Source organism: Fringilla coelebs, assembly GCF_963513975.1.
Source record: "Fringilla coelebs genome assembly, chromosome: 12".
Classification (NCBI taxonomy): domain Eukaryota; kingdom Metazoa; phylum Chordata; class Aves; order Passeriformes; family Fringillidae; genus Fringilla; species Fringilla coelebs.
The window spans coordinates 2,817,352-2,844,010 of record NC_140038.1 but is presented as its reverse complement, the minus strand read 5'-3'; the positions used below and the strand labels follow the sequence as shown (position 1 = coordinate 2,844,010).

Here is a 26,659-nt window from a genome sequence, read left to right as displayed (position 1 = left end):
CCCCCAACCTTTAGACATGTTTTAAATTATATACAAACACCCTTTTATAGGCAGCAAAGTTTATTATGGGGATCTACACATAGGGATATACATCTCTGTGTAATGCAATATGCACCTACATAGATGTGCCTGTCCCGTGTAAATCCATATAATTTATACTGCATAGCCTTCTCCATACAGCTATGGGGAGTGTGGGTGTGTCCATATGACAGACTGCACATACATGCACACACACAATACCTCACACCTGTGCCTATGCAGCCATTTACAGATGCACTCTGCAGTGCCCTCTTTAACTCCATCCAGCTGTCACTTGCAGCTGCACAGCCTGACTGTGTAGAAATGCACAGGCTCATCATGGTGTGCACACCCAGGGACAATGTATAGATCAGGATATACACTGCAGCTACACCTGCACACACCTTACATGTAACAGGTGAGATGTGTGTGCACACACCTGGTCAGAGAGCGACACAGGCATGCAAGGCTAGAGGGAAATCCACAAACAGTAACAGTGCTGCACACCTGTAGCTACATGCACATACATGCTCTGTAGGATACACTGCTACACATGTGCAGTCTGTCTCCCCCTCTCCCTTTTTCATACACAGAATCCATAGATGTCTCCATACAGATATGGGCAATATGTGCATACATGAGCTCCATACAGAGTATTTTACACACACACACGTATATACACCAACATATACACTCTTAATACATAACCCACCCCTTAAATATATATATTTATTACTAAATAACAAAGATCCCACCTCTCTATGTGTGTATATTTATTTATAAGATGCATGTATTTATATACAAATATATGTTAAAAATCCATTGTAACTTTACTTGAGAACTTAAATATATCTTTATTGCTATTTGAATAATGGGGGTTAATATCAAGGGACCTGTGTATATATACACATGCACTTGTAAATAAACAGGATATGCCTGTATATACCTGCTCACTATACATATATATGTATGCACACACACAGAGGCTCTTGCACACAGTCATTCTGCAGACATACAGGCAGTGTGTACATGGATGAAGAGTCCCCTGAACAATATAGCATACAGACATATGGACTTCTGATACATGGAACACACAATACCCCCTCTGCTCTCCTTAAATAGAACACAAATCCCCACATATGTAAGTGTATGTACATACACACATACATATACACACCTATAAATTTGTGTGCACATACACAGGGGCTGCAGCTACAGGGATATACATATATAGTACATTATACATAACACCAATGATACATATTATACATATAAAATTGTATTGCCTCCCCCTTTTAATGTCTCTCAATGTATGTTATGGGGATATACATCTATAAACAGTACCATATACCTGTGTATATATCTGTCTCTACACACATACACATAAAAATACATAGGTATATACAGGGTGTCCCCCCCCAATTTTATATTTACATTTATCCATATAGATGGGGGAATATGTGTGCCTATCTGCCCCATATATAGGACACAATGTATATATCTGTAATGCTTACACACACAGAGACTCACACATATGTGTATATCTTTGTAGATACGTGTGCAATGTATACATACAGAGGTACAAATATGAAATACATCATACTCATGCACAGACACAGTGCCTCACACCTTTCCCTTTTTACATACCCTATACCTCGGTATAGATTCATACCTCTTTATAATATAGTCCTGCAGAGCTTGGGGATGTATGTAGAGGGATAGACACAAATAAAACCAATACTTTATACCTCTATATGCATGTGTGTACATTTTTTAAATAGCTCTCTATGTAATTCATCTGTCTACAGATTCATAGGCTTTCTCTCTCACACATACATATATACCCATATACATAGCTTTATATATAGACATCCATATTTATGGAGGGAATGTCTCTATGCATGTATCTGTGTTTCCCCTTCATAATACATCTACATATGTACACATATTCTATATATAATACATATGTCTCTATATATACACTCATGTCCTTTCTAATACATAAACCATATGCATATTTAAATGGGCTCTCACATGCATCTCTCCCTGTATCCATAGAAGTATCTTTACATATATTTATACACATATAAATACTAAAGTAGTACACAGATCTTTACCTGTCGTTGCATCTGTCTGCACATATATGCATAAATAGCCTCATTTATACACACACAGATATGGGATAAGCCTATACATAAAACTCCATGTACTTATATAATTCTAGAAAAACAAGTATATATTTTTCATATGAAAGATACACACACTTTTTCCCCTCTATGTCTATGTGAGGAATTTATATATATGGGGATGTAATTTATAATATATATACATGATACACACACAGAGATAGGTCCACATTATATGTCATACATATTATACATATTAAAAATATGTGTATACAGCCATTCACATCCCCCTTGATTTATATTACCTAAGAAATATAAAATATGAATATACAGTTTCTCTTACACATCTATAAATATGTGTCTATCCCCATATATATGTGGGATAGACATACATATATACACAATATATGCCACACTGAAAGCATCTTTATATGGACTATGTACAGACTAGATGTATGTATATACAGACTATACACAGCCATATCCAAGTACAGAGCTCTCCATCTATACATGTGGCTATAGACACATCATACATTACAGCTGTATATGCACACACACATGTTCTGTGATGCATATAAAACAGAAATCTATAGACACAAACATGTACAAGTGCCTTCACAGATCTTTAAATGCAGGGGAACATACTGCAGCCATATTCATAGGCACAGATCCTGATCTATGGGCACACACAGAAGCTGTCCTCAGCAAGCACATCCATCTGCCCAGGTACATAAGGACACAGTGTAGGAATTCAGTACAATAGCTGTGTGCCCACAGAGTCACTGAATGCTCTGGGTTGGGAGGGACCTTCCAGGCCACCCCTGCCATGGCAGGGGCACCTTCAGCATCCCAGGGTGCTCAGCCTGGCCTGGGCACTGCCAGGGCTCATCCCTCAGCGCTGCCAGCCTGGCCCAGGGCAGCCCCGGGGCCTCCTCAGGCTCGCTGCAGCAGATCCACGTCCTGCTGATGCTGATCCTCATCCTGATCCTCATCCTCATCCTCATCCTGATCCTGTTGGGGCAGAGCTGGGCCAGCTCTGCAGGTGGGGCTGAGCGGGGCAGCAGCTCCAGGTCCTTTCCTCAGGGCTGCTCCTGATCCCGGCCAGGCTCGTGCTGGGGACGCCCAGGGACAGGGCCAGGCTTCCCCTGGCCCTGCTGAGGGCTGGGAGGCTCCGGAGCCCCTCTCCAGCCTGCCTGGATCCCACTCAATGCCAGCTGGGTTTACAACCAGACGTGCACACTCCCTTCTGGTTAGTATTTATGTAGCCTCAGTTCCATATGAATCTATTTCCAGGATTAAAGATATACAATACATGATACAGAGATATATTTTCATTCCTGTAATATATACACATGTATTTCTATAATATATACATATATATTCTGACCATCTCTCCTCTCACACTCCTTTCTGCATTGGATATATGCATTCTAATAAAATATCTCAGTATGTACAGACACACAGTCTTTCCCACATCTTTATATTTAGATCAAGATCTACCTATATATGTAGACACAAAACCAAAAATACCTTTATAAGTGCACAAATATACTTACATAATACCCATATGGGGATGTGTGTATGTTTGGAGAGACATATAGGATACATTATATATATACATATACAAACATGGTTTATGTTTACTTACATCTTTATCCATGTATATCTATCTGGGTTTGTGTGTGTATATAGATATGTATATCTATATTTATGCATATATAGAACACAGTATTGGTTTATATACATCCACACACATTATATATATACTAGGCATATCTTTATATAGAGAAATATATTGATATATACCTACATTTCACTATGTAGGCATACTATATATCGAGATAAAGTATGTAATACATTCTGCTTATGTATATATACATACATAAATGCATATATATGTATATATACACACATACCTCGTGTATATTCTATGTACATGCATATGCAGCCACACACACATTTTCTTTCCTATAACCTGTGTATATATATATATATATATATATATGGGGATGTGTATGTGGAGATATACAGTTATAACATTATACTTAAGCACACACAAGTTTTTAATAAATATACAAAATGTGATATCCACAAGGGGGGTGTGCACACCCCCATCTGTCAGAACTGCCTTCCTCAGCCCCTCCTGCCCCGCTGTGCCCTGGCTGGGCAGGGCTGTGCAGAGCTGCCAGCACAGGAGAGCCCCCCGTGCTGCCCAGCAGGGCTGTGCAGAGCCCCCAGCACAGGCAGAGCCCCCCGTGCTGCCCAGCTGGGCTGTGCAGAGCCCCCAGCACAGGCAGAGCCCCCTGTGCTGCCCAGCAGGGCTGAGCAGAGCCCCCAGCACAGCAGAGCCCCCCCTGCCAGCAGGACTCCTGCCAGGAACATCCATTTGAAGGCTGCCCTCGGGTCAGGCCCAGCCGCTGAGGTTTCCCACCATTCAGTTTAACCTTTCTGAAAGGTTCCCAGCGTGGTGCTGGGCTAAGCTGTCTCCCCACTTCTTTTCTCTTCATTTATTTTGTCCCTACTGTTCATTCTCAGATCCATTTGAACTGCTCTGTGAGCTGGACAGCCCAGCTACAGGGAATTAACCCCTCCAGATCTCCAAACTATCCTGAGTGCCATCAGCAAGAGCAAACTCGGGGCCTTTCAACTTTCAGAGAATGACTGTTGGCACACACTTCCATGGACCAAACCAGAAGACTCTCTGGTGGGTTTCATTTCCAGGACAGATCCACACCACTGCCCAGTCTCACCTGGTTTACAGCACACAAGGCAATGCAAAAATCCCACTCACGTTTGTGTTTGCAAGCAACACTCACCACTGCTGGGCTCGTTGTAGTATCGACTGATGTAATTATTCATGTCATCCTCTGAAAGAACAGAAAAGCAGCCCTTAGAAGAGCATTTATTTAATTCAATGGCTGAATCCCAGCCCATGGAAAGCTTTCCTCTCCCTGCATGCCCAGAGCCACCCGCTGTGCATTTTTAGGCCACAAGGCCTGTGTGCATTACAGCCCATCCACGCTGTGGCTGCAGCCAGCACAGGGCTGGATTATCCTTTGTCACAGTCCTCTGCAGCACCAGCCTGGGAATGGGGCACTTTGGGCTCCAAAGGAAAGGTGCTCTGTCATCTTTCCAGAGGCTGACACAGGGCTGGCCATTCCCCTTGCTCTGTAGAGACAAACACAACACTGGCCTTTCCCTGGTCAGCAAGGGCTTCCCATCCCACCCAGGGCACACAGATAAACCTGGATTTATCCTGACAGGCTGAACCAAGGGCACCATCACAGACAGACAGACCCATTGCTGCTGCACACTGACATCCCCAAATCACCTCCTTCCCCACAGGAGAAAGGGAGGCACCATGTATGATTTTGATGTGTAATTCCCTACCTTCTAAGATAATATCACTTCTTTTCCATTTTGAATGAATGAAGAGGTACTTTGGTGTATATAACACATGCATATAAGTATACAGCATAATATTAACATTACACTATTGGTTGGCTTAAAACCTACTATAAAGAGTTCTACTAATCAAGGGTGTAATACTAAACATGCAGGAGAGCTACACCTGAACTTCAACACCAAGTGAAAAATGAAGATGTGACCACAGAATGGAAAACAGCAGCTCTACTGCATGTACAGATTTTAGATTTACTGTTATCTTATGGAAAAGCAGAACATTTTACCATTGTGGAAAAAACCATAAACTTCTCTTGTTCTGAGAGAAGGCAAACACTGCTGCTAAGAAACAGTATCGGCAGGCCCAGAGAACATCAGGCTTCCAGGCAACCTGACCTGCCCAATTTGTGGTGTATCTGTGCTCTAAAAGCACTCTCTCCTTTTAAGTGCTCTTTTTGATACCATGTTGCAGAAAGCCGTGCTCATCCCTTTGAGCCAGATTTCCTTCGTCCCCCTGGGTCCCTGTGGCTACAGTCCTGCCTCATCACAGCACATTGCGGTTTGCAGGTGAAAGAAACAGATGTTTTCTGGGGAACACTTTCCTCACACAACAAGACCCAAACCACCAAGCACTCTGTACCTGAAATAGCTGCACTCATAAGAAGGCAATCTAACCTGACACTGAAAGGAAATGTCGTTGTTTTCCTGGTTTCATTGGATCTTAAAAGCTTTTTCGGCCCTTGTTGATCTTTAAATGCCTGCAGTCAGAGGTGTGCTTTGCGCTAATGTCTGAATTTAAAAAAGAGGCCTCAGAGTAGCTCAGGGCGATGCCACTGAATTAGGAGTACATTGCAAGGCTTTTCAGCTATCTGCTACTAAAATACACTTCATTTCAGTCGTGCATAATTGATACTCTCAGTGCCACCAAACCTGCCAGCTACAGACACAGGTTCTGGTTCAGAGAATGCCTCTGGAGCTGCACTTCTGGCAGGGCACTTTCAGCATCTTGGAGTCCAATTCTAAGCAGACAAAGGAAAACAGCACAGCACTTTGGCTGGACGAGGGCCCCTCCCCTGGCACCTGACAAAAGCCACCAAGGGGGCCTTGGGTGCTCCCAGCAGAGTCTCTCCAAATGCCAAGACACTTTGCATCAAAGAGGAAGCGCTTGGAGAAGTCACTCACCTGCTTTTTGTGTCTCAATGCTCAAACCAAGGCTGCCTTGGGACTGCAGACTCTGACTGCCCCACCCCTCCCTGCCAGCTGGCAGAATGTACCCGGGCACTGCTCCCAAACAGCAGCTGTGTCCAAGCCAAGCTAGCAGAGAGCCAGGCTGCTCTGGATGGAGAGGGGCTCCAGAAATGCACTGCCCCTGCTCCCTCTGAGCTGGGAGGAGAATTTATGTCATTCTGTGATGGCTTTATTAATGTCATTGCTCACCACTGCTGATCTATTTAGCTATAAATTAAAAATATATGTATAAATATATCCATGTGTGCATGTGTATGTAAATATAAAATACATATATTCAACCTTAAGTAGTTTCTTACAAATAAAAACCAATAAAGAGTAATGGAATAACAGCAGCAGAATAAATATTTCAACAACAGATTAAGTTTCTGAATCATTACATTAAAGCAAACTGACAATTAACAAACTCATCTGAGTCATATGGGAGTCTCAGCTGCTTTGGGCATTGAAGGTTATGAACAATTCCAGTTACCTCCCATTATATTCTACATTGCTGAAAAAAGGAGTTCAAAATAATGCAACAAACACCCAACTGAAAGCACCCATCTGTGCATGCAGAATGTACCCACACAGCCACAGCACCACAGAGCACTGCTGAAGGGACTGTGGGGATTCCCACATGAAGGCCCTGCTCGGACTCCCATGGGATCAGGATCAGCTGGTGGCACCAAGGGAGTTTGCAGGAGCAAGCAGGGAAGAGCAGCTTTTACACAAGGGGCTGAGCACTTGTATTATTTACATTCTACAGTGTTTTCTGCTGTCAATCTAATCCAGTTTCAGCTGCAGAAAGGGAGTTGTCTTAAGAAGTACTTAATTCTTCACAATTTCCATGGGGTTTTTTTTAAACCCTTTAAAAAAAATTTATTTATACCACCTTGGAATTTTCAGGATCCAGATTTAATTTTTCTCCTCCATCTCCTCCAATACACAGGAATGTTACCTGCACTTCCTTTTCCAGAAGGCAGACCTTTTATCTTTAGCTATAAAGATACCCAAATGGCATTTATAGCAAACTAAAAAACTGGCAGTAAGCAGAAAGGAAAAGCATTCCCCTCCTGATTCCCATTTAAATGGCAATCTTATGAAAATGTCCCTGGATGGTGACTGGGATCCTTTTGCTACATGTAGCAGCAGGAATCACAGAAACTTTTCTGTTGGAAAAGCCACTAAGCCATGACCCTCTGTGCCACATCCACCTTAACAAAGGGCCCCAAGGAAATGGGGATGACAGGAAATTCAGTGATGAAGTTCCAAAAGGTGTGAGCTGAGAAGGAAGAGTGTGGCAGCTCTCCCCCACGTGAAAACCTGTGCTGAACAAGGATTTATCTGCAGTCCTCCCTGCAGAGGGGGAGCATGGGGACAGTGAGAGCCTGGGGAGGGATTCAGCTGAGAGCTCTGCAGAGCAGGGGGAGGCAGGAGCAGGACAGGCTGCTCTCTGCAGCCCTCAGCAGAGTTTGCCAAGCACTGTGGGCTGACAGCTCCAAGGGGGAGGCAGAGAGACCACAAAGGGACAGTGGGGCTGACTCCAACACCACCAGAACTCCCACCCCCAGGAGGGAATGTCTGGCTGGAAGGCTGCTCAGACTCTGCCCCATGTCACTGTATGCAGCCCCCTGCCAGGCTGCTCACTGCAGTGCAGTCCCAGCTCTGCCTGCTGCCCAGACCCCAGTTATTGAAAAAACGTGTGGTTCTCAGTCAGGATCTGTCTGACAAGCACTGGATTTTGTCTGATGAAGGTTTCCAAGTTATCTGCTTGTTCTTTTCCTGCAGGACTCCAAATACACACTGCAATGGTTCAGGGAGTGATAAACTACTTAGAGTACAGTGCCATATAATCTCACCTGACCCAAGAGACAACATTGCAGTCTCTCTCTCTCGGCCCCATAAAAACCTAATAAATTTGGTGAAATATATAAATGACATTCCACTCAAGGCAGAGCTCTTTCAGTTCTATAATGCCTCAACAATGATCTTAAATTGTTTCATCAATGCCTTCATGACTGATCTGCAACTCCCCTGCATACAAGAAAAGGCCTTAAAAACAGGGTTTTATTTTGAAATATTTCATGATTAGAGTGTTTTATTTCATATTTTTATTGCCATTGGTTGTACTGCCTTCTGTCTCTCCAAGCTGAATTTTCTGAACTGGAAGGTTCTTATTTCTGCTGTGCAGCCTCCCACTGAGGAAGTGAGTCCTCAGAGTAATGTCTTACCCCAACTTCCTTCCAGAAAAGAGTCTTTACTAGGAGGTTTCTAAAGAAACAGATCTTTCATCTGTTTCAACAGGAACCAAGAGCAGCCAGCTGGCACTTTCCAGGAGACTTCCCCTGCCTCTGGTCTGAAGACAGATTGGTACATTACTGCAAGCTGCAGTACTCACCCCACTGTTCAATTCACACACATCCAGTCCCTGCAGAGGCTGGATGGATGCCTGGGCCTGGATGTCCCATCTTGAGAGCAACTGTAAAGTCAGCTTGCAGAGAAAACAGAGCAACTGCTTCAGCCTGGTTCTAAGTAAGAAATCAATCTGTGGTCAAAGTCCTTGTGCAGAAGGAAGCCTGGGATGTGCAACAGGCTCCATTATCAGCAGATGCTGCTGGGACAGAAACCCAGAATCCTGACAACAAACGGGGGGCTTTGGCCTCACTCGAGCAGAGGATGCAGCAAGAGCACTGTGAGCTGTCTGCAGCAGGGCTGGCATGCAGCACAGCTCTGTGTCAGGGGGGCTGTGGGCACAGCATGGCCTGGGCGACTCTCAGGGCTCTTCCCAACCTGTTTCCCTGAGTATGGATCAGCAGAGCCACATCTCAGCTGGCTCAGGACAGAGAAACTCAGAGGAACTTGGGTTTGTCTTTGAAACAGCAACATTTGCTGAGTCTAAAATACAAAGCTAAGGAAGAATATGGCTGCCACCAAAACAATCATCAAGATAAGAAAAAAATAAGCAAAAGGATTCAAGAACAAACTGTTATAAACTGGCAACAAATAAATGTAATCTGAGAATTAGGAAAAGACTTGTAACGCTTCAGAAGCCAGGCCCCTGGCAGGCAGCAGAGGGCAGAGCAATCCCTGCTGCCAGGGGAGCCCATCTGCTCATGAAAGGGATCCTTCTGAAAGGCTGCATGCTTGGACACTGGAGAGCATTCCAGCCCTGTGTTCCTCTACCTGTCAGCAATGCCTTCACACCTCTTCACATTAATGATGAGAGACAAGCTCACCCTCACAGCCGTGACTGCAGGCTCGCCCCTTCTGGGAGTGAGCAGTTCCTACCCCACCCATTTGGTGACTGTGAAACACAAGAGCCTGACTCCACTAACTGCACACACATTTCTCCAAGTGTTGCTTAAGGTTTAATTCCTTTGATTCCTGCCTGGCTGGTCAGTGCAGAGAACCACAAAGCCTGGAAGAGGCACCTAGAGAGAAGTCAAGCTGAAGTGGTGTGCACTTAGATACTCCACTTCCAGGAGTAGACTTCAAAGTAGATACATTTCAGCATTTGAAAATAACCATAAACTATTTTTTATCTATTGTTTTGCACTAACAGGGTTCTTTTAGAGCACTAACAGATGATCACCAAAGGAACTGGCTTAGAGTTTAAAAGCATCCAACCAGCACAGACTGCCTTGCAAGGAACAACTGACAAAATCCTTTCCAGTGCCCTGCTTTGCCTTCTCAGACAGCTTATGAATAATGCTAAGGGAAGCCCTCTGAAGCTCCAGAAGTTTTCATGCTCCCCTCCCAATATCCTTACTTTCTTCACTTACAAAACTGTGGGTACCTATGGGGAGGGCAAGCTTTACTTTTCTTTAAAGCATGATCATAAATTGCAGCTGTCCCCCAAAGCAAAAGACTTACTGCTAACCCCATAAAAATGGAAATTTGACTCAGAACAGTCAAAAAAAGGTTTTTGGCCATGTGAAGTTCCGGTTCTTGCTCAAAGGAATAGAAGGGTGGTATATTAATCTTACAATATGGCCATACTGTAGAATTTCAAAAACTGAAATGATATATGCAGGAAAATGAGGAATTTCCACTAGGGACTCTAATTCATATGTTATGGGAGAGATTAAAGAATAATAAATTTTGGAAGGAAGTATTAATGGCTGGAGGGGGCACTGTGAACCTGGCATCCCCTGAAGCCTGGAACTTTGTATACCAAACACTAAAAATGATTTGTGCAGAACAAGAAAACATTAGCTATTATTGTCACCATGACCAGCTACATACTGTACGGGCTAAGAACTCCTTTATAATTTAGAACCTCCTTTATAATTTAGAGATTAATAGACAGGATGATATTTGCCATTATGTGAAATGGCAACCATCTCTGGGAAGAAGAAAGGAGCACTCAGGGTATTTCCCTGCTCTCAGAGAAAGGCTGACCACAATGCTCCTGAACATCATTAGCGATGCTGTGTGCACTCACAGGCAGCAGCTTTCAGCCCAAGCTCTTCACAAACAGAGCTGAAGTGCTCTGAGAGTGCAGCAAATGTCAGAGCTCTGCCCTGGGTTTGCAGCCCCTCCAGCCCTGCCCCTCTCTGGGGTCTGTTTGTTTCCTGCAGTTGATACTGGTACCCTTTGACCTGCAGGCTGAAAACTCTTTGAGCCTTCACATTTCTCTGGTTTGGAGATAAAATTCTTGGCAAGAGAAATAAAACCTCAATTCAAAGCAAATTAAAGGTGAAAAAACTTCCTGCTTCTTTACCATATTAATTAGGAAACACCATATATCCATATATTTTCCACAGTGTTGTTCCTACTGTGTCAGGAGGTCTCTTGGTGAACTGCTCTGGGGAGACAGAAGTGGGAGGCAGCAACCAGCTCATGGTTCCCAGAATTAGCACAGGACTGGCCTTCAGGAGGAGGCATGAAATGCAAGCTGGGGAGTCAAGGGACTCTTTGAGAGCCCATTGTCCATCTGACCAGAGCCCTTGCTTCTCCCACTCTCACACCAGCAATTTAGGCACTTAAAATACAAAGAGCAGGAGATCTGCTGCAGCAAAATCTGGGTGAAAACATGGAATTGGAAACTCCCAAATCAGCCAGCACACCCAGAGCTCTCCTGGTGCAGGTCACTGTGTATCCTTACACAAATCTGCAGAGGTGCTGCACGTACCATGTGGTACTGGGGTTACCTGACTTGCTTTACTGAATGCTGTAGTAAATGGTTGCACAAAATCCTGTGTAAATACCAGAGACAAGCTACAGCTGCCCCTGAGGAGCTTTAACTTATGCACTGTCCCATAAAACTTCCAGGTAGGGAAATGAGTAAAAAGTCTCAAAGCTTTCTTATTCCATCAGCCCTTCATGGTGAAGAATTCTGCACTGAATGTTTCCATTGTTCAATATAGATGGGGGAAATAAGATTAGCCTGAGATGGAATATCCCATTTTCTCATGCAGTATGTTCTCTAGCCAACTCAAGCTTGCTGGTTTGGCAGAATTCAGAGCTCTCTGAAGACAGTGATTTTTTGAAGGCTGACAAAGTTTCAGTTGGCAAAAACACAGGCATTCCATTCCATCCCCCAGCCTCAGGTGTTGTATGTAGGGCTAATGTTCTGCCAGAGCATAAAAGAACAGCACATCAGAGCAAGCTCTGCCAAACAGCTGAATGGTGGCTTTGAACTGCTGCCTTCCTCTCCACAGTGGAGGCAACCTAGTCCCTCATTTCTCCTCTCCCTGGCAGTGCAATAGCCATGGCAGGTATGTTCCAGAGCTCCCAAGTGGCACTCAGGATGATTAGCTGCAGCCCTCACTCTGGAATCTTTAAGGATAAAAGACACAGCTTAGAGAAAATGGTTGCAAAGCAATCCCTAAAGTGGTGTTACACACCTTGACCCAAAGGTTAAAACACTGGTGGCTGAAGTTCCAGGCAGAGCAAGTGGTGTGGGAAGCCCTGAAGGCAGCAGAGCCAGAGTGACTGCAGGAGGATACAGGAATTGTCTGGTCTGCCTGTGCTCTGCACGGCCACATCTCTGATATCTCCATGCCCCAGCAGGTGGGGAGAGGGGAGATCCCACCCAGAGGACAGGGAGGCACCTTCAGCCATGCCCTGCTGCCAGCTGGCACAGCACAGGCAGCTCTGGCTGCCACCTGCACTGCTCAGAAGGAGCAGATCCTGCCAGCATGGCAAAGGGAGGATGGAGAGAGCTGCTGCAGCCCCTGCCAGCCTATCACTGGGAATAAAAGCTGCTGCCAGAGAGCTGCAGAAAGCCCCAGTCGAGGTGGGGAGGGAGAACAATGAGGCAGGGCTGGCCCAGGGTCCTTACTGCCTTCTCCAGCTGTGAGCTGAGACTCCCCAGTTACACAGGAGCAATCCCTAAGCCAGCACTGCAAAATAATCCCAGAAATGCTGTGTGAAATCCTCTGCCTGGACTGCCTGTGCCCTGGGCTGTGCACACTGAACACCACTGCTGGTCAGGGTGTCTCAGGCACTCTGGGTGTGCTGGCAGCCCCATGGGGTGACAGACTACCACAGACTGCTGTAGAACACAGGGAATTTCTCCTGTCCAGCTCCTGCCTCATTCCACAATACTCCTTGTTCAAATACTGTAAACGAGCACTCAAGGCACCTACAAAGACTTTGTATGCAATTTATAATACAGTGCACGAGAAACATTATCTCTGGTACTTTTAGATGATTTCCAGGAATTGGAAATTTATTCTGCATATTCAGTATAAATGTTTAAATATAACATAACTGCATTTGACCCAATAAGTGAAGCAATCCATGTTTTCTTATTTGCTCAATGTCTTTTTTATCAGTGAAAAGCACAAATCCCTCTAATCATGTAACCTAAGTGCAGAAATCAATCCTGAAGTTTGGGAGTCTACCTTGTTTCAAGTGTGGGCAGCACTTTACAGGAAGACATGAATAATGAGTAATTCTGTTAACCTGGATGTTGGAACGAGTACCTTGAACAGAAGAATTTTTAGACCAACCTCCACAGCACTAAAATTTCAGCAAGCCTCCTTACAGTGTGCACAACACTCTCCAGTCCCAAACGTAACCCGCAAGGAACACATGCATAAATTATAATATATCCACTGGGGAAACCTCTGAAATACTACAAAAAAGAGGGAAATGCATTTTAGGGGTCAGTCTGCTCAACTGTCTGCTTTTAAACACAATTTCATATCAGGAATAATTAATGGCTTTACTGTAGTTAGTGCTTAGATATTATAAAGTGGAAAAAACCAAAACAATTTTCTACATGCTTTCACTACTCTGTACAGAAAGGAAAGGATTATAATTTGAAAATGTCTAACAGCTTTTAAATATCTGTGCCTTGAATTCTAAGGAGTTTGACCACCATAAAAATACTGTGCAAACTTTGTATTCCAACAGATCCACAATAATTAAGCCAAGATGCCCAAGGAATACTAACACACCACTAAGGCAGAAAGTGTTGTCTCCTCTGGAATATTACATTAAAGCAGGAGAAATTCTGCACTCCACTGGAAGGGCTGGTGCATCACAGGAAAGGAGCTTTGTCTTTTCCAGAAAAAAAATCAGGTCCAGCCCTTAGATAATAAGATGTGATCCAAGCAGATGTAACTGTTGTTGTCCCCGAAGCACAGAGCTGCCAGCAGACACCCCGAGGCAGCAGAGTGCTCCTCACCACGGCCAGGGGCACTCAGACATGCCAGCAGGATGTCCCCACTGCCCTTCCCTCCTTGCCTGGCCCCAGTGCTGCCCTGCCCAACACTGGCAGCTTTAGGGCACTGGTGAGAGCACAGCCTCCAGGGCAGGCAAGCCCCACAGCTGATGCAGGAGTCCTCTCCAAACCACAGAAATGCATGTGGCCAAAGACTAAAACTGCTTTTCAATGTTCTTCCCAATTCCCCTGCTTCTACCTGTGAGTGATTATCCTCTGGCCAACGTTCATTTGGCTGCTGCCCCTCCACATGGATGAGGCCATGAGGAGACTGGGAAGGTACACAGTGGCCATTTGCTTCCCCTCTCACTTCTTTGGCTCCATTTAGAACCTGCTCCCAAATACAACAGCTCCTGCCACTTCAGAGCAGATGCAGCCCCTCTGCAGCTGTGCAGGTGTTCAGTGGGATGCCCTGTGCAGGATCAGCCATGCTCTCACCTCGTGCAGGTCGCAGCTCTGAGATGTTCTCGGTGGTTTCGTCGTCCGAGTCTTCCGTGGCCACCACCTTGTACCTCTTGCTGCTCTGCTTGTTCAGCACGTGTGGGGCCTGCAGGGCAGCCTCTCTCTCTGCAGCCAGGTCCAGGTCCTGCTGAGCAAGGTGGGCCCTCAGCTGCCTGATTTCAAACTGGAGGGAAAACAACAGCACACACCCATGTCAGGTGAGCACAGCCAGAGGTTGATATGCTACAGCTGGGGACCTACCACTCATCCCTGACACTGCAGGTACAACAAACTGTGCTTGAGGCAGACATGAGTCCAAGGTGCTGCTGCTGCTCTCCCAGAGCCCAGGTGAGCTGGACCATTGCTCACACATCTAAAGACAATGACTGCATCCTGAAGGTAATTTTGGACGATTTTAACAAGTCTTAATGCACAACCTCATGTAACCTTTATTGCAAGAGACCACTTTAGGCATTTAGGGAGTTAGGTTCATGACAAATATCCCTAACCAGACTTTGTAATGAGGCTTCCAGTGGAGGGAAGGTTCTCTGAGCAGCACCCAGAATACTCATCACAACAAGGGGAGGATGCTACAGTCCTCTTCTGACTTGAAATCTCCTGTGCTCAGCAGTGTGCAGAAAACCCTGGGGAAGGTTACCACTTTTCTGGCCATTCCTCTCAAACATGTTCAAGAACTTCTGCAGCCACAAGGGGATTTGCTCATGACTAATGTTATAGAGCAGACTCCTGAAAAAAAGAAGCTACCAGGTACAATCTGAGGGATACAGCAGATTTCATTTTTGATGGCCAGTATCTTCTACGATGCAAGAAGAAAACAAATTTTTTTTAATAGGCTGAAAAGGGGTTCCAGTTTGCCACACCTGGAGACTCTGCTTTCCAGAGCAGCTGGGAAGGAACTACACTAACTGGAAGGCCTATTGCAAGACTCAAATTTAGAAAGCCAAAGGGCAGCTCAAGCTTTCCAGATCCCATTAAAGCAGCTAATCCAGGGCTCTAACAAAGCACACAGCCTCTCCTCCATCTGCAATCCAGCTGCAAAGAGCTGGCTGCAAGTGCTCACTGCTTTTAACCAAAGGTCTTCTGCCAGTGGCAGTCAGGTGGAATCAGCAAATGTCAAAATACTGCCCTGCTCCCCGATTTCCTGCAATGAAGCCTCCATAGCAGATTCTTGTTATTGTGTTAACCTACAGCTAGGAAGAACTGGCACTACTAACTCTGGTCCCAGCCAGCCTGAAGCATCCTGAAGCTCAAGGTGCTTGTACAGTATGAACACAGGGAATTTCAGGTTTTATCCTTGACTTGAAAAAAACAAGGAATCACAAAGAATACCCTATATTCCACCTTTAAAGAGAGAAAGATACCCTTGCAGACACTCCTTTGGTTCAATGGAAGAAATGCACTCAAACAAATTAGGCAAAAAAGAAATTTGGAGATTTTTTTTCATGTTGCCTAGCTCTAACATAATTTATGTTTTTCTACCCTTCAAAAACATTCACATGTGTCAGAAAAAGAAATAGCTGTCATTGAAATACTTAATTCTGGCCTAGAGGTATGGTACAATTTCGTTTTTTCATGCAAGACAAAAAATCTGGCTGGTATTTTTTAACACCAAGAGACAGAAGTTGATAAAAGTCAGCTCAATAACTGTCTGCATCAGATCCAATGTAAGGAGCTTCAGGATTTACAAAGATTTGCTGAGCATTGTAACACTCAGAAGCCTGAACGCATCACTGCGTTATACAGGTGTGAAGGAGAAACGGGGAGAGCCCAACTCCTGTGCACTCGCAGTTCCTGGGGACGGAGTGAGCATTTCCAAACAGCACAGGTTACTGCCATGTTATTGCCAGGGTAGTGCCAGGTTATTGCCAAGGTATTTCCAAGTTATTTCCAGGTTATTTCCAGCTCCCCGGCCGCGCAGCGGTTCCGGCCCCGGGGACACGGGCCCGCCGCGCGGCGCTGCTGCCACCTGCCGAGCGCGGCGGGAACTGCAGCCGCGCCGCCAACCGCGACACACCGGGCACCGGGCACACCGGGCACCGGGACATACCGGGCACCAAGGGACACACACCGGGCACCAAGGGACACACCGGGCACCAAGGGACGCACCGGGCACCAAGGGACGCACCGGGCACCAAGGGACGCACCGGGCACCAAGGGACACACCGGGCACAGGGACACACCGGGCACAGGGACACACCGGGCACCGGGACACACCGGGCATCGGGACACACCGGGCACCAAGGGATACCCGGGTACGGGACACACCGGGCACAGGGACACCCGGGCACACCGGGCACCAAGGGATACCCGGGTACGGGACACACCGGGCACAGGGACACCCGGGCACGGGACACACTGGGCACCAAGGGACACACCGGGCACCAAGGGACACCCGGGTATGGGACACACCGGGCACCACGGGACACCCCGGGCACTACGGGACACACCGGGCACAGACTGAACCAGACACAGACACCAACATCACCCTGTCACAGGCACCAAATCTGGGTGCCAGTGTCACCCTGTCACAGGCAGCGGACTGAGGCACTGGTGTCACCCTGTGACAGGCACCAAATCTGGGTGCCAGTGTCACCCTGTCACAGGCACGGAACCTGGATACCAATGGACCTCTGTCACAGATGAGAAACAGAGTTTTTGTTCATAAAGGAACTACAGAGAGCACTGGCTGGGTAGGAATTGGTTCCTAAGCACTGTCCCAGGATCCTGCAGGTGCTGGAGCACAGTGTCAGCCACTGAAAGCAACCCCTAAGCCAGAGGCTGAGTCTCAGGGCGTGTTCCTTACAGGTGACATGCAGCAAGAGGCTGCATGAGCAAACTGGGTTGTAGGCGCTTCTATCTACTGAAGATTATATTGCACACTGACCCCAGGCAGCTCTAATGTGTACAAGAGCTAATGAGATTGCTCTGACTGCATTCAGGCAGTCCAGAGCAGCTAAAATAAACCATCAAGAGGTATATATAACAGTCTTTTTAAGGTAAAATTCTGGGCCAAGGTAACATGTCCAATTTTTATTTGCAGTAGGAGCTGATGTAGTGATCTGAGCAGACACCTGGAGCAGCACGGCTGGACTGAGGAAACCACGGTCTGTACTTCAGGTACACCATCCTCTCCTCAGCCTGCAGGGCAGGAGCACACTCTACATATCATCAGATGACCAAAGAAACCACATATAAACTTCAACACATGCTTTGATTAGCTTAAATTAACTCATAGGTACTAGCTCTGTGGAAGATACCTTGCAAATCTGAAAGAGAGCCAGTGAGCAAAAAAATGCTCTTGTGTAGAAGATAACTTGTGACCAAGGAGACAAAGGTAAAGCACCTCCTGACACCTAGGACATTCCTGTTCCTTAATTACACATGCTTTGGTAGCTGCTGGTGGGTATTCACCAGTAAGCTCCAACATACTCTGCAATGGAAAAAGTCTTTTTGAAAACTTTATAGAATCCCAGCATAATCTAAACTGCAATGGAACTGGGAGGGCCATCTAATCCAGCACCTTGCTTAAAGCAGTTCCATTTAGCTCAGGTTGCTGAAAGCCTGTCTCTCAAATTCTCACTACCTCCCTGGCAAGATGCTCCAGTGCTTGCCCATTCTCACAAGGAAAATGTTTGTTCTTGGACTCAAACAGGAAGTTTGCACATGCCAGGCTTGTGCACTGTCACTGTGCACCTCTGAGAACTGGCTGGGTACACCCACCACGATGGAGCTGGAGACAGCAACAAAGGTGCAATAAATGTGGCTGATGTGAAAATACACTTATTACCAAGAAAAAGCTTTTTAGAAGAATGAGTAACTAGATTGTCTGGCACAGAGAGAAAGTTCACCAATGGGAATTTTAAACTTACCATTTTCAAAATCTGTTACATGTCCTCTTGCAGCACAAACCTGGCAATGTTTTGTCAGGAAACAAACCAGAAATAATTATGGGGCACTCCTGAGCACTTCCTCACTCAAATGACGTATTAGGTGATTATTTCTAAGCAGGTAAACTGACAGACCTACCTGGAGCTCTAGACAGTAAAACCAGGCATGTGAAAGGAGATGTTAAGTGGGCCACCCATGCTAGCTGATATTTTATAATACACATGTAAGACTTGAAAAAAGACTTAGCAGTGAATCATGGAGTACTCCCCCTTAATGGCCTAACAACACAGTAGGACTGACACAGTTTCTGAGAGATCAATGAACATTTTAGCCAGAAGCTTACTTGTGTTTAATGCAGGAGCAATAACTGCTCAATTCTATTAGTGCTGTCTGTACAGAATGCCCTGCCCTAAAACTCATCTGCCACTGGGATACAATCCAATGTTTATTTCCATTAGTTTAGCCATTGTTGGTAACAATAAAAATCAGGAGACAGTTGCAAACTAATGATTTATGGGTAGAATAAAACATGGGATGACCTTGGCTGCCTTCCAGCCACCAAGAAAATGACTGGTAGTTAGGAATAAATTAAAATTATTGTGAGAGGATGGCATACGTTCTTCCTCCAATAGGTAATTTTACCAGCTAAATAGCCCTGTCATTAAACTGGCAGCTGTTGTACAAATTATATTACAAGATAAAAAAAGAAATTACAGCTCCCATAGTTGTTGCACTGTTAAGAATGCTGCAAACCCCAGTTCTACAGGAACTGACAGAAAAGGAGCTCTGGTGTGATAAGGCTGAGCACATACTCCTGGCTGGGCTGTGTTCAGCTGGATGACTCTTCTGAAAGCTGAGCAGAAAAGATCAGGTAAGTATATCTATTATCACAAATGGAAATTCCTTTACAGGTGATTCCAGAGAAAAAGGAGCAATCTTCCCTGACTGGAATTTGTAGCTAATGAAACTTTAGAACTTTGTTTTGCAATTTAAGCTATCCTGATAAAGCAAAACCATCAGCAATATACTCTGCATATTCTTGACAGTGACTGCAGTGAGCCTTCTTTTCCTTTTACCTTTACCCATTTTTAGAAATCCCTTGTGCTCCATTCCTGTTTAATAACCTCTTTTTTAGGCCAATGGAGAATAAATTTAAAGCAAACTATTCAAACAGTTGCAGTGGGGTACTACAGAGAACAAAGTGGTGGTCTGTGCAAGTTTAATTTATAAATACATTCTGTTTTTCAGATGTACAGCTAGCCAAAAAGCAACATGTGGAAAGAGCAACATATTTGCAAAAGTACATCTCCAAAGTCAGTCAGGAATGGAAATGTACTTTATAGTTGTGATATACCATCACTGGTCAAAAAAATCCACAACTGACAAAAGAAAGAGAATTCAAAAAGATGAAGGGAGGTTGTATCTTTCCTGCTTTTAATTTTTAAAACAGAAATCCTGTTTTTGTCTGCCTAGCATTAAGCACCAGCTTCAAATCAGCATGGGACTTCTCAGAGAACCAGCCACCAATTATTTTTGTTTTAAATCCCAAGCAAAACAGGCTAACTATTTTTCCCAATTCCTCTAATGAAATAATTAATACTTTGCTTGAAACTTTCAAGATCATTTCATCTGCAGAACATGCCAGACCCTGAGAATTCTAACCCCAACTGCCTGAGCAGCAGCAAAGCAGTAGGAAACCAAAGACAGGAGCTCAGAAAAGGAAGTGCTGGGAAACCTTTCCAGCAGGAATGTTCTCAGCCCACTTGTAACTACTGAATAAAAGCAATTATTAATCCCAGAGTGGTCACAAAGGTGCAGCACAGGGTGAGTCAGGGCCTGCCCCCCTGCTGGGCTGCAGGGAACCAGGGTGACCTGTCTGCCCCAGCACCCCCTGCCCTGGCACAGCCGGCACCACACGGGCAGGGCAGCCTGGAACCCTCTGGCTGCTGCTCTGCTCTGGGCACAGCCAGACAAACCTTCCCCCAAAACAGACAAGCACACAGCAACACCAGGAACCAGCTCAGGAACGATGATCAAACGAAAAAGCAAAAACCTGGCAAAAATTTAGACATGAAATACCATTAGGAGCCATTGTGCCCATCAGATGCTGTACACAACGTTAATGTGAATATTATAACGCTGACAACTTTTTCTTGACTGAATTATGAAGCTAATAATTTACAAATAAAGGATGCAGTACTCCTGTCAATGTCTTATGTTACTAACTGCAGCAAATTAGTACATTTACCTGATATTATACAGCCAAGACAGTTGTTTGGCAGTGAGTCAGGCCAGTGAGAGGGATTTAGCATGCTGTCATCTTTCTATAGACTGTATTTTTCCATAGCAGATGACACTTGAAAGCTGCAAGAGAACCTGCTCTGTTTCCTCAGATTGACTCCTCTCCCAGTGAAGCATTTCTTTGTTTGCTGTGCAGGTTGTGATCATCAGAGCTCAGACTTAGGGTGACTCTGGTCAGACATTCAGGAGTACCTGGCTAAGAATGAAGAGCAGCAAGAGCTGCTCCTGAACCCCACCTGGGATCAGACTCTGAAACTGTAACACCAAAAATTGTTTAGAGATTCGGAGTGTGATCTGGCTGTATAGCAAAGTTCCTAAAAACAACTCTTTAACAATTTATGACTGTCAAGACATTTAATATGGTCTGACAGACAAAATACTGCACTGGGACTCAAGAAATCACAGATTTCTCTCCCTTGTAAAATGGGGTGTACACCATTTACCTGGCAATTTCACAGCCTTGACAGGACCCAAATCACTAAGTGTCATTGTGCAGAGGTGTTATGAAGAGGACTGCAGTTTTGCCACCCAAGACAACATAGCTGGCACTTACTAATTTTTGGCAGATGCCAACCTTAGGTTTAGAACTTGTTATGGTTGAGTGACTCAAAACCAGCATTATGAAATGGCACAGCGTCTACAGCTCTCCCTAATGCATCACACAGACAAAGCAACTCCCCACCACAGCAATTCATCGCAGAACCCTCGGCTGACATCCAGGAGACCTGGACCTAAACCTAAAATTCCATTTGGGGACCTAAATATTGATGGTTTTATATTTCAAAAGTACCTGCCACAAGCCAGGAATGGTAGTTGAAGCTAGAAATCTCCAGGATTTATTTGGGCTATATCTCATAGCTCCCCTTTCACTGAAACAAGAAGTAAATCACCTGGGGATCATCCCGTTGTGGTCTGATGGTCACCTCAACACTCACTTATCCCAAGCCTCAACATCCATCCCTGCTTTCTACTTTAAAGCAAGTTAGTCAAGAACTCATTTGCATAAGACAAATGGCAAAAACTCCTGGCTCGTTGCCCCAAAAAATGGTTTTACACCTTTTTCATGTAAAATATATTCACTTGAGATATTTCAAACTTCACCTTCCCTTACCTCTAGACTGAATCACTGAACATTTGGGGCAGTGGGAAGAGTCTTAAATCTTGACTTGCTTCCAGGAACTAGAAGCTTCTACTGCAACATTCTGAGCTTGCCAGGAGTCTCTGACTGACCTACAGGAAAGCCGCCTCTTGCATTTAAAGCAAGGAAATGAATTTCTTTAAACTGCACATCCTTTTCCTAGGAGTACTAGCTGCAGTCTCCAACAATGGCTTTTGGATGTTAGTACTAAGTCAAGCTAGCTGTTCTCATTTAACAAATGGAACCATTCATTTTCTGTTGCTCACATTTGTTTTCCCCACCTCCGAAAACACAAGCCCAGCAGCAGAGGCAGCTGGCTGCTGTTTGACAAACCCCATGCTGGCAATATCCTGGCTGCAGCTAATGCTCCCTTAGCATGAGACCTGTCACCCCTCAGCACAAGTCCCAGTGGTACTTCTCAAAGCTCAGCCTGCAGCGAAGTACATGAACTGTTTGACTTGCCTTGACAAGATATGCGTAAATAAAGACAGAACTGAACTTTACCCCTTGTTCTTGGCAGATCTGGGTTAGTCTTTCCAGCTGCTCATCTTGAATAACTTTTGCCTTCTCATATTGCTGAATCATCATCTCCATCTCCACTTTCACTGGAAGGACGTAGGCTGGAAAACACAAATAACACTTAAAGCAACCCAGCTGTGATTTGGTTTTTAATCAGGAAGAAAACCTTTACAGGCCAAAGAACATCATCCCTTTCCCTTGCATCTGGAGAACTAGAGTACTTCCAACAGCAGCAGCACCAGAGGACATTTTTCAGGGAAGGATTTCTAACATAGGAAATGCAGGGTCTAGATATTGTTTGGTCAGACCTCCATCTGCCTGGCTGAACTGAAATGCGTGCTGCCTGCTCTTCCCAGATTCCATGCTAGCACAGCTCTTTCCCAGGGTTTACCACAGATTTCCTGAACTACTGGGTAGGAGGATTTTATCTTTACAGTCAGTCCCATTCCCTCTAAACATGAACAGCACAGCTCCCTCAGGAAAAGAACTATCCCACAGCCCTAACCATTTAACTCCTAGACTTTGTGGTAAGAAATCAGTTCTTAATGGACACAGCAGACCAAGAAAGATATTTTGAAGAAACAAAAAGGGCATTTATCTTCTATGGCTTTTCAAGCTACAGCCCAGTTTTCAATATGTTTTCTAAATGGCTCTAGAAATTTTGCTCCTGACTTAACTATGGCAAACTCACACTGATCAGAAAAGCTGGTCAATACATACTGCAATCAGTGTTTTCTGAAGCCACACAAAATCCTGCAATTTTTTTTTATGCTCCAATCAGAGGGCTACGACCTCTCCTGAACTCTGAATACAAAGTTTCCCGGGCATTTAAACCCAAAATAACAACTTAACTCTGATTTTTCACACATGAGCATTCATTTATTTCTTTTCCCTAAGCTGCCTGAAGCTGCTGAGCACACAGTAACCCACACTGAAGTCCTTGCTTCCAGGCCCAGCCACAGACTCTGCTCTCTGCAACCTTGACTTGCTGGGCCCTTTTCATCTGCCCTGGCAGATCCCCACAGAGGTCTGTGCAAAAACACCACCAATATGCACTTCATTCCCAGCATGTGCAGCATGCAGAGAGCACCTCCTGCTGGGAATCCCCCCCAGGGCAAGAAAATCCTCCTGCAATCCCACATAAAACTTATTTACTGACAAAAACTTAGAAAAGGAAGTCCCAAGACAGAGCTGGCTGTATGGTTATGAGGAGGGTGCAGCAAATATCAGCAAAGCAGAGAATCAATTACTTTGCAGAATCAGGAATGACAGCTGGTGGCAAGAGACATAAAGCAGGTAAGGACATTTACTTTACAGGACAGGGGATAGGAAGGTGCCTAACAGGAAAACAAACCAATAAATTATAAAGGCTCCTAGAGAGCAGGAGATACAGCCATGATCTGCAGACCTACTCTCCTCATGGGAGTCATAACTCTCTTCTGTTCAGTGCCAGCAAAATGTAAGAGTAAGGACAATGACAGGAACAGTGGTAGCAAGCAATCTTTCTGTCTTTTTGAAACCTCTTTTCCCCAGCCTGTCAGGTGATGTTGCAATCACAAGCTGAGTCCCCACTCACCATCAATGATCCTCTTCACTCTCCATATCCTCAGAGTGATGATAAGGCTGATGGCATCCCACGGGCTGCTGGGGCCGTTGGCCACTGTGGAGGCCACCATTGGTGCCAAGGACAAGATTATGATAGCACCATCAAACACCTGGAGAGAAATCAGCTTTTTCAAACCTTTCCTTAAAATCATATCCCTGCCATTCTTCTTTGAAATCTGGAAGGAGTCCCTCTTTGTCCAGAAGAAATGCAATTATGTACCTATCTGAAAGGGATATGAGAGGTGGCCAAGCCACAGAAAGGCTGCATCCTTTTTGGGTAGCACAACAGAATTCCTCAGAGCTTTTTATGAGGTGAGGAGAGATAAACTGTGGTGGAAGGGAAGGGAGAGAGAAAAGTATTTGGAAATACTGGCCAAAATCCCCAAGGAGAAGTGATAGTCTAAGTGTTATTACAGCCAAAGAGTTTTATCATCACTGGTATTTATTACCTGTTATTTGGCATAATGCCGTCTAAAAAGAAAAAAAATGCAGTCCCTGCCCATAGATCTTACTGTCTAAATGAAGAGATCAAGAAGACAAGTAGAAAAAGATGGAGCCAAGAGACTTGATGGCTCTTGGCCATGTCCTGGCTACACAACACAACACAACAGAACACGTGTGGGGATGGCTGTGCAGCCAGACAAAAGGCTGCCTGCTCCCACTTCCATGGGCAGCAGGGCTTGGGAGGACTTTGACAACTGGGACTGCTCTGAATGCTTCATGTGACACTGGCTGCACTGGGATTAGGTCAGAAAAAGCAACTGTGCAAAGCACTGGACAGAAATGAGGCAGTAAATGTGTTCCAGAGCAGTGGCAGCAGGGCTGTGTCTGTCCCACACTGGCCCAGCAGAGCAGAACAGAGCAGCACGTTCTCATTCCTGCTGAGAGCCTCCCCTGCTGCCAAGGCCCATTGATTAACTGTTTGCATGAAGAGCCAGGGCACAGATTTTTGTAAGAACTACATATTAATATGTAGTTATATTGTGCATAACAATTCAGTGCATTGAAAAGAAATGCTTCTTACTGCAGCCACTCAATGGGCAGTAAAAAACATCACTATTCCAAATTACCAAGATGAATTATCAGAAACTGCTGCATTTAACCTTAATAATAAGAAACCCTGAATCAACTATTTAAGTTTCATTTATTTTTTTTTTAGCAAAACAAGTTGAAATGTTTACAACTTCATTACAAAAATATGTAAGTCTCTACATTGATTATACTCCAAGAACAGCCAGCTTGTCTTCTGGTTCTTCCTGCACAGTAGTGGTTTATGAGATAGTATCATGAAAGAGCTTTTAATTTTCCTGATCTCCAGATTTCTGCTCAGATTGGGATTATGTATCATTTATTACACACAAATTTCCTTTTCTTTCTCTACAAGAGTATATACATTCTAGGTAATTTTTAATTTGAGGTACTAATTACAATGTTTATGAAAACAATTTCACAGTAAAAATGGGGGTTTTGCCAATCTAGTATTTACTACCAGGAAGCTACATGCAATTTTTCAACTAACTCAACTAATTTCAACTCAATTATGGCAATGGGGATATAAAACTCAGGTGACAATTTTTATATTTCAGGGTAGCAGTATTGTCAGACCAGCACAGTTTTAACAACAAAAGTCACACAAAGAGGAAGAAGACCAAAATCCCTCCCTTCATAAAATATTTTCAAATATTGCAATCTTCTGAGTCTCTCACAGAAAAAGGACTGCAGCACCCAGCTATTGATAATGCACATAATGAAAAGAATATGTGTATTTATCTGCCTTAAAAGATATTGCATTTCACCAGGTTAATAACAAAGCCATCTAAAGCAGCTCTTCATGGTCTTACTGGGGCTGCCTGGAAAACAGTACCAAGAGACAGAGCTTACCTCGATTTTGTTTTCAATGTAATCCCATATGCCAAGGACCACAATCCTCAAAATAGTCTAGTAAAATAGATTAGGGGGAAAAAAGATTATGAATGTTATTGCAGTCTTAGATAAACATTTAGGGAATATTTTTTTGTCTTATTTAAGAATTATACATTTCTTCTAAATAATTATCAGGTTCTAGAAATGGCTGAACTTCTATATTTAAAAAGCAGATATTGCTTCCCAACCAATATATTGACTTAGCAAAACCTCTACAAACAAGTTCCAAGTTCAAATGCTCATCAGTCTTTCAATCTTCCTAAAATTTTGCTTTCAGATTTGTGTGATTTAGATGACCAATCCTCCCCAGCCTCCTGACCCAAGCCTATATAAGATCCACCATGGGGCTCCCTCAGTCAGAATGGGGGAAAA

General features: G+C 44.5%; 1 protein-coding gene across 2 annotated transcripts in view; it reads right to left on the bottom strand.

The window, feature by feature from the left end:
* TMEM266 (transmembrane protein 266) overlaps nucleotides 1-26,659 on the bottom strand; it is an 81,961-nt gene that overhangs the window by 2,952 nt on the left and 52,350 nt on the right. For both annotated transcript variants that reach the window (XM_084214123.1, XM_084214122.1), the window contains 5 exons: nucleotides 26,246-26,302; nucleotides 24,336-24,474; nucleotides 22,745-22,860; nucleotides 14,890-15,076; nucleotides 4,961-5,011 (listed from right to left, as the gene is read on the bottom strand). In XM_084214123.1, coding sequence (XP_084070249.1) covers nucleotides 4,961-5,011; nucleotides 14,890-15,076; nucleotides 22,745-22,860; nucleotides 24,336-24,474; nucleotides 26,246-26,302 — 550 coding nt within the window. The remainder of the gene's footprint in view (nucleotides 1-4,960; nucleotides 5,012-14,889; nucleotides 15,077-22,744; nucleotides 22,861-24,335; nucleotides 24,475-26,245; nucleotides 26,303-26,659) is intronic.